General features: G+C 46.5%; 1 protein-coding gene across 18 annotated transcripts in view; it reads left to right on the top strand.

Annotated features, from left to right (window-relative positions):
* RBFOX1 (RNA binding fox-1 homolog 1) overlaps nt 1-9,327 on the top strand; it is a 2,439,741-nt gene that overhangs the window by 2,427,373 nt on the left and 3,041 nt on the right. For 7 of the 18 annotated variants that reach the window (XM_070779614.1, XM_070779618.1, XM_070779613.1 and 4 more), the window contains one exon: nt 7,514-7,589. In XM_070779614.1, coding sequence (XP_070635715.1) covers nt 7,514-7,589 — 76 coding nt within the window. Of the gene's footprint in view, nt 1-7,513; nt 7,590-7,983; nt 8,244-9,327 lie in introns of those variants that run through there. The other 11 variants (XM_070779619.1, XM_070779623.1, XM_070779612.1 and 8 more) reach the window with 10 other exon arrangements.

Genomic DNA, 9,327 nt, shown 5'->3' on the forward strand with positions numbered 1-9,327 from the left:
TGCCCCAGGAATGGGTCTCTTAGCAGCAAGGATGCTCACCTGAAATTAAAATATTTCGACAGTTAACCTGAACATTGGTAGTGTGTCGTGTTGTTCAGTCACTGTTGTATCTGCCTCTTTGCAACCCCATGGACTGCAGCACGCCAGGCTTCCCTGTCCTCCGCTATCTTCTGGAGTTCGCTCAGACTCATGTCCAGTGATGCCGTCCAGCCATCTCATCCTCTGTCACCCTCTTCTCCTCCTGCCCTCAATCTTCCCCAGCATCAGGGTCTTTTCCAGTGGGTCAGCTCTTTGCGTCAGCTGGCCAAAGTAGTGGAACTTCAGCTTCAGCATCAGTTCTTCCAATGTGTTTTGACTTTATGTTTTAATTTTGCCTCTGAGTGTGTGTGTGTGTGTGTCTATACGCACTGTAGCGGGACATCTCTAGGGCACAGGCCCAGAATCTGTCTCCCTCTCATCCCATTAAAACCATTGATCTGCTTACATAGATAGGGCTTGGAGGTTACTGTACCCAGGGCTTCAGAAGGAGAACTCAGTTTGGGAGTAGTTCTGACACAGGTATTCCAAGGGTTTTACTGGAGGAACCCCACGTGGAACAGAGAGAGGGCAGGAGCCAAAATTCTCTTAGTCTTTTAAAACAAATGTATTTATTTATTTGGATGCACTGGGTCTTCGTTGCTGTGCGGGCTTTTTCTAGTCGCAATGTGCGGGCTTCTCATCAGGGTGACTTATCTTGTTGCGGAGCTCCGGCTCTCGGTGCCTGGAATTCAGTAGGTGCCCCGTGGCATGTGGAATCTTGGGCCTCGAACCCATGGAATCAAACCCATGTCCCGTGCATTGGCAGGCGGGCTCTTAACCACTAAACCACCAGGGAAGTCCATCCCCGCTACTTTGGAGGAAAAGAATCATGAGACTGAAAAAGGCAGTCTGCGAAGATAATCATTTCAAATCCAAGCTAAGGAAGTGAGCCACAGGAGAGTTCAGAAATGTCAGCGTCGGGTTGCGGTAACTCTTTAGCTCCTCTTGGAGAATGTCTTCTCCCTCTACTCTGTCCTTCTTGGAGGTTTTGAGTTATGGGATTGATTCTGCTTTCTGACTTGCATGTCTTGGGAAGCTTTTAGAAAAGCCCTGGTCACCTGCGTGGTCTACAATTATAGAAGTCATTGCCTAGTTAAGACTAGGAGAAAGCTGCAGTTGTCACAGAGGAATATTCCCTAGTGAGTGCCTTCACCAATGCCAGCTGAGCATTGAGGTCTGAGACCACAGGGGCAGGAAGGGGAGCATTTCCTGGCTAAACCATCGCTCTCCAAATCGCAGGTCATGAGGACCATGGGGCCGTGTTTAGGGCCCTCCTTGTACACTCTGTGGGAGGTGTGTGGCTGGTGTGTATTAAGCTCCCAATAGCTTCCAGACTCTGTCTTAGATCTGATTATGAAGGCACTATAGCTCTAACGGCATTGCAGATTCTGGGAGTGCGCATTTTGACCCTTTGTCAGGGATCCTGGTTTGAATGCATACTCTGTAGCGCTTCTCATCATGGTGGGGACTTGAGCGTTGGCACCTTCTTGCTGCCTTGGGACCGTCTAGGAGAGCTCCACCACACTGGGAGCCTCATTGGAGGACTGAGCCTATTTTATCCATCTTTCTGCCCCCAGGGACCCCCCCCCCCCGCCCCCCAGCTATCTTTGGGACAGGAGGCATGGGGAGGTGATGCTGAAATAAGAATAAAAGGTCTCAGGAGCATAAAGACTGTGACTTCAAATATACAGAGCGAACTCTATGGAGTGAAGTTAATGACAGTGTTCTTCCTATGCCCCTATAAGAAAATCACTTGACTGTTAGAACCTGGGGGCATGGTACCCACATGGCCCTACTGTATTTCATTCACACCCAGCTTGTGGCAGCTGGACTTAGAAGATGTTAATAATAAGTAGTATTTACATTTCTCAGTTGAGTTGACAAAGCTCTTACACAAACACAGGTTCATATTCCCCATTCAGCAGGCAGCTTATGTATTCATTTGACTCTGGCATATCAAGTTCAGATATAGCCATTGAAACTACATGTGTAACTCATAAATGAGACAGAGCTTCACTTCCGAAAGCATCCATGAATTGATCGCTAGAACTACACGTGATGCTGATCCTTCGGGTGCTTCTGCAGACCAAACGGCTGAGCAGGAGAGGTCAGCTTATGAAATTCTGTAGAAGAACCCTTGTAACATAATCTCCCCTCTCTGTAGATGGCTTTTAAATGCCCCTGGTTTCCTTTCATGCACTTTATCTGTGAATTAGGCAGAGCTCAGACCGAGCAGAAATCATTTTACAAACAAGGAAGATGAGGTTCAGGGAGTTCCCTGCATCACTGATCAAGGACATTGCAAAGGGAGAACTTGAACCTGGATCTTCTGGCTCCAAGCCTTTGTCCTCTGCGGGGCAGGCCAGCCTCTTGGTTTTCTTGTCGCAGAGGTCAAAAACAGACGAGGGTTCATGATGGCCTTGAGCTACAGCAAACTAGACAGCAGAGCAGTTATCATGTCTCACTTTGACTGTTTGTTTTTTTCCCTTTGATGAACTTGGGCTTCCCTGGTGGTTCAGACACTCAAGAATCTGCTTGCAGTACAGGAGACCCGGGTTCAATCTCTGGGTCAGGAAGATCCCCTGGAGAACAGAGTGATGAACTTAATGGCAACTTGGCCTCTGTGAACTCTCAGGGGTGATGGGAAATAACACACTGTGTATTTTGAGACTCAAGGAGCTTTTCTTCTGAGCATCTTGAAGTGTTTTGATTGTCTCTGGGAGCAAGTGATGTAGAATCTTCAGAAAGCATAGCTCCTAGGATCGTGGCTACTGACAGAAAGGTTATGGTGGATACCAAGGTCTTCCCAGGCCTCTTGTCTCTCCTTAGTCCTCCTTCACTCAACAAGTGGCATTGCCTTGCTCCCTCGTTCACCTGCCCCCTAGTTAGTGCTGTGCTAGACCGAGGAGAGAAAGCAGGAAACAAGATAGACTCAGCCCAGCCCCTGGGGGTGGGGGTGGGGCTGGCATTCCAGAAGGGGCACAGATACACAGTCAAGTCAGGAAGTAAGTCACCAAAATGAATGGAGATCTGCTCCATTAGGTGAAGGCTGGGGATGTGGTTGGAAAGTGCGCTTAAGAAAGAGCGGTCAAGGAGGCAGGCAGCACTGGGGAGCTGACGTTTGAGCTGAGAGGTCAAGGATGAAAGGGAGCAGCTCAGATGAGCTGGCCAGGGGGAGCTGGCCAGCTCTCCCAAGGGGAGAACGAATTTGCTCGCGTCCTGGGAGTCCTGATGAGCAAGGGGTGGGGTTGGGGGTGAGATGGGGGTGAGAGCAGGGCAGGGGTGACTCAGGCAAGTTGGATTTTATTCTACGATAAGTGGGAAATCATTGAAGGATTTTAAGCAAGGGCATTAAGTATGATTAGGCTCCAGTACTCTTGCCTGGAAAATCCCATGGACGGAGGAGCCTGCTAGGCTGCAGTCCATGGGGTTGCTAGGAGTCGGACACGACTAAGCGACTTTACTTTCACTTTTCACTTTCATGCATTGGAGAAGGAAATGGCAACCCACTCCAGTGTTCTTGCCTGGAGAATCCCAGGGACAGGGGAGCCTGGTGGGCTGCCATCTCTGGGGTCGCACAGAATCGGACACGACTGAAGCAACTTAGCAGCAGCAGCAGCAGGCTGATACAGATTTATATTTAAATAGATGGAAAGATAGGTGACAGGCAGCTAGGCAGATAGACAGATAGATAATAGACAGATTATAGATAGATAGATAATTGGTAGATAGACAGATGATAGATAGAGGTAGACAGATGATGGAGAGACAGAGATGATTGATAGATGATAGAGACAGTGATAAATGATAGATCATAGACACAAGTGATAGATGATAGAGAGACAGATAGACAGATAGATGACAGATAGAGATATAAATGACTGTTTCTGATTTGGTTCTGATGAAATACTGGCGGTTTATGTCAGGGTGGTGATGGTGTGAGTGACGTGGACATGTCTCACATTTCATCCTTGATTTCTGACCGGTGGGCTCTGGGGCCACGGTGAGCATCGGGGCCCGATTGTACACCTGTCCGCTTCGGCAGGGATGGCTGGTCCGCAGGGTGACGCCAGGCGCGGGTCTGTCCCCACGTGGTGTCCACCGGGCATTCCCCATCCTTCCCGCCGAGGTCCCTGGGAACCACCCCTCTTCCCCTGGGCTCCGCCGCCGGAGGTCACCGGTGTGGCCAGCATCCCCGCAGCCTCGGTGGAGCTCCAGTCCACATCTTCCCTGATAACCTTGTGTCTAAATGGTGGTGTCACGGAAGGGCGTGTTTCGGGATTAGCATTTGAAAAGAAGCCTCCTTGCTTTCAGTTTGAGCTGACATGGTCCCTTTTCCTCTGTGGAGATGAAATTTATTAATCATAATAAAACCATCGGATTCTGAAGGTAGAGGTCACCCTGAGGAGCAAAAAGGAGCTTGCTCATTTATGAGGACCAGTTCGACGCTGCTCTCCTTTTCTTCTGCCCTGGAAGGGAACGCTGCCAAACTGCTAGCTTGATTTTTCTTTGGAGGCTGACGCCCAGCCCAGAGTTATCGATGAATGACCATTAAAGGATGTGAGAGGAAAAGTGGGGGGTTACCTTTTCACATTCAGACCACCACTCTGTTGTCTCCTCAAAACGGGACATTTTTGCCACAGCAAAATCAGTCCCCAAATTAAAAAAAAAAAAATAAAACTACTAATCATTGCTCTGAATTAGCATCTTCACCGCTTGTTTTGGAGGAACACCACGCTGTGGCATCATTTAGTAAATATCCAAGCATTTTTAGTTCACTTTTGCAATTTATAGCCAGTTCCTATAACCAGCTTTGCCAGTCGAAAATACATTAAAAATAATCCTATTACTTTTTTTTTTCCCTCCAGATCCATGACTTTATTTTCTCATGAAATGAAAATCAACACCAAAGTCATCCATCATGTTCTTTTCTCCCTATTAGTAGCTGCTTCTAATTAGGGGTAAACGCCCCAGTTTCATGAGTAACCTCCATGAATAAAAGATTTATTTCAAAAAGTCATCATTCTTCTTGCTTTAACACACCCTGTCTTGGACATACATCTGCTTTTTTTTTCCTCCCTGAGAGAGGGGGAATCTTTGATTAAAGGCAGTTTCAGTGAGTCAAAGTCATAAAGGATGTCCCAAGGAATGAAAGCAAGAAGGGCTTACCTATTTGTTAGTTTCACTGAGAGATTCATCTCAGAAAAGAAACTCCTGTTCATTTTTGGGGATCAGGAGAATGCTGAATGTTGACGCTTTTGAGGATCAGGCGGAAGACTCGTGTAGATGATTTGAGCTCAGTGACCTTTGAAACAAGCAGAGGGCTTGGGAGTAAAGCATGTCCAATGAAAGCTTAGTATTTTGTTGTCCAGGCACTAAGTCGTGTCTGACTCCTTGCGATCCCATGGACTGCAGCACACCAGGCTTCCCTGTCCTTCACTATCTCCCAGAGTTTGCTCAAACTCATGTCCATTGATTTGATGATGCCATCCAGCCATCTCATTTTCTCTGTTGCTCCCCTTCTCCTCCTGTCTCAATCTTTCCCAGAATCAGGAGGTTAGTATAATCATTTTTTTTTCCCCAATCTGGAGTCTAACTCAGAGCCTGAGAGTTAGAAGGTTTTCCCCCTGGTTCTTCCTTCTCAGGCTTTATGATGTGAGATCCATCTAGTGCATTCTTATCCATCAAGTATGAGAAGGAAGATTAGAAGACAAGTAGGGAAAGAGGGGAGGAGAAGAATAAAGTCAATGCAAATTCGACCCCAAGGTTGATAGTATAGACCAATGACTTCTTCCTGGCTTGTTCCTTCCTTCTTTAAAGGAGTGTTCAAGATTCAAAAGCCATTGATAATTCACACCTACCCCATCTAGTGGCTGGTTTACCCCTCCCCTAGCCACTGTGAATGTTGGTCACCAATGGTACCCAACTGCCTCTTTCTGCAGAGACTTACCCTCTCCCGAAGAATCACTGCAACTAGGAAGTTTATCCTCTCCCCTTCTAGGAAGTCTACAGCTAATGCTTATAACTAACAAGAGCATTAAAAAAGCCAACCCACTTGCCTCCAGCTGGGATCAACTTTGGGGTGCAACTCAGGATTAGGGAGAAGTTAGTTTTCAGCTCAGAACTGATACACCCTTGGTTCTCTATTTTCCCTTTCTCTGAGCTGCTTGCCTCTCCCTCCTCTTAAACGTACCGCCCCCAACAAATCAGGAGTGGAAGAATCTCCATTTCAGGCTTTGCTTCCAGAGACCGTCACCTAACCTCGCCTGCATCTCAGCTGTGATCATTACCAAAACAGCAGCGTTCAAACTCTAACAAGATATCTGGCAGGCCATTCAAGGAAGGGTATCTGGAACCATGGAAAGAGCATGAGAGTTGCCCTGAGATATTCAAGGATTAGCTCTGACTCTGTCTAGCTCTGTGACTTTGAGCAAATGACCCAGTCTCTCCGAGCTCTAATATCTGATGAGTTGCATTGTTCATCCAATGTATTAGGTGTCCATCTCTTCTACATTTTTCTTCTAAAGCCTGTGCTGGGCATTAGGGCAGTGGAAGGAGGATGGTAGAGACAGGAGGAAAAAATCCTCAGATATGAGGAAATGTCATCAAGAAATATTGTTCAAGGGACTTCCTGGTGGTCCAGTGGTTAAGACTTCGCCTTCCAATGCAGGTTCCATTCCTGGTCAGGGAGTTAAGATCCCACATGCCTCCTGGCCAAAAAACCAAAACATAATACAAAAGCAATATTGTAACAAATTCAATAAAGACTTTAAAAATGATCCATATAAAAAAAAAAAACTATTTAAAAAAAAAAGAGAACTATTGTTTAAAATGTATCGCTTCCTGGAACCTGGCTAGAGATTGATGAGATAGAAGTTCTGGGGTGATAGACTCAAAAATCAAATCAGGCTCTAATTCTTGAGTGGGGAGGGAGGTCCCACAAAGCCTTCAAGGAGGCTTCTGTTTGAATACATCTGTTCTTTCCCATTCTGACATGTTCGGCCCTAACTGTAAAGACTGGGTCCTTTTTGGCCCACCCTGTCTCACTTGATTGGTGACAACTTTGTTAGGAAAAGAGGACAATCTATCTTGATTATAATGGGTCCTCTGTGGTTCCTGGCTTTCTTAAAACCACTCTTTCAAGCTGTTGCCTGCCTCCAACCCAGTGTAGAAAGGGTTGTTTGAGAGAGAGAGGAAACACACACACACACACACACACCACGTACTTTTATCACCAGCGATGTTAAGTGGACACAGGAATGCTTGTATAGGATGGACTTTTCTCATGTTTCGTGGCCGATTGGAATGTGTTTCTTATTTCTCAAGATGGATAGGGCCCCTCCACACTGTCTTGGTATTTTGTGTTTTACGGTTGTTATTGTTACTTCGTTAATCACATATTATGGCTTAATCTTCCCTTCTGTCTTCCTTCTAGTTACGGACGAGTTTATGCTACCGACCCCTACCACCACACACTTGCTCCAGCCCCCACCTACGGCGTTGGTGCCATGGTGAGTACCACTTCCTCCTCTTCCTAGCTTCCTCCTTGCCCCCCTCCCCCGGCCCCCGGCCGCCCCTCCCCCCAGCTGGGATCTCAGGATGGGTTGACGGCTGACGTCCTCTCACTTTCCCTTAATTGAATTTGTCTCTTGTGCTAACAGCAGCTAAAAAATGCCACATTAATCCTCCCAGTAAACTTGATAAATGTCTTAATTTCTTGGCAATGTCGTGCATGTAAGTTATTATATTTCTCATTTTGCAAGTCTCACCTAGCCAAGCACTTACCTTAATGGAATAATTAGTCATGTTGATAATGAAATCCATCACTAACGGAATGCAGTGTCAATGCAGAACTTTTTGTTTTCTTTTTTTTTTCCCTCCCTCCCTTGCCGCTCATTCACATAGCCCCAAGGTTCCAGCCCCACCACAGACCTCAGAGGAGCTAAGCTGCACAGTTCCAGGCCTCTGCTGTCAGGCAGCTGAGAATCTGACTGCCTCTCCTCCCCTATTACAATTCATGTTTAAAGTCATAGTCGCCCAGGAAAGAAAATAGAGAGAGAGGCACGCTTTGTGTGTGTGCCTAGTACATAAGGAATTAGAAGGAAGCAGTTTGGGAGTTGTCTTTTCTTTCTTTTTTTTTTGGTGGGAGTGGGGCTGGGTTTTTGTTTTGGGAGGGGTTTGGGGGGAGGGCCAACACTGGGAGTTGAAGGGGGGGGGATGGTGAATTTGCCTGTACTTGTTCAAACTTCTATGCACTAAAAGCGTACAGTAAGACGTGCCCATCACGTGAGAGCGTATGCAATCATTACAAAGCTTTTTGGCATGCAGATTTCTGCTTGAGATCAAGATGATCAGTTCTTCTCCTAAAGATAAAGCCCCAGAGGCATTCATTGGCATCGCCAAAACTTTTCACAAAAGGAGATAGTTAAGTGCCGTCTAAAACCACGGCTAGGCAATTCCCTGGAGCTTGGCGGTAGACATTCCGCCATAATTGGGAAACCTATCATTTTTTGCACAAGCTCAATGACATCCAGTAATTCATCTGCACAACTCCCCTCTCAAGAGCACCTTCCATACAGATTGTTCAGCTGAGTCAAGTAAAGAGTGGACTTACATGTTCGTCCTGCTTTCGCTGTTCAGCCACTCCACTTCAACACCCAGTTCGCTGGGGGAAAGTGTTGACCAAGAGGGTTGAGTGATGACATTCAATAAGTCCTCTGCATGCAACATCTTGAGTGTAGACAGAGCCTTTCCCAACAGAGCACATTATTATCAGTGACTCAGACGGCCAACCCTAAGAGACAGCATCAATCCTTCAGCGGCCCATTTGTTTCAGAGTCCTTTTTAGCTGCTGGGGCTGGCCACCCGAATTTGGTTCTACAGAGAATTTTTGTTATAAGGAGCTATGAGGGGAGGAGGTCAGGATTGGTCCTATCTTCAATTCTCCAATAAGTGGACCCAGGATGGGTAGGGGACGCCTCCATATTGGTTGTTTCTGAGTGTCTATTTTTTCAAACACTAGTCCTTTTTTTTTTTTGATGATCCACATGTTCTGAAAGGAAAATGTAAAAAACACACCCCTTACATTGCTTTGTTTCAGAATGCTTTTGCATCCTTGACACACAGTATTGTTAGTAACTCAAACAAGCCAACAATAAGAGACAGCATCAATCCTTCAGCGGCCCATTTGTTTCAGAGTCCTTTAGAGCTCCCAGGACTGGCCGCCCGAAGTTGGTTCTACAGGGATTT

Source organism: Bos indicus, chromosome 25 (genome assembly GCF_029378745.1).
Source record: "Bos indicus isolate NIAB-ARS_2022 breed Sahiwal x Tharparkar chromosome 25, NIAB-ARS_B.indTharparkar_mat_pri_1.0, whole genome shotgun sequence".
In the NCBI taxonomy this organism is placed as follows: Eukaryota; Metazoa; Chordata; class Mammalia; order Artiodactyla; family Bovidae; genus Bos; species Bos indicus.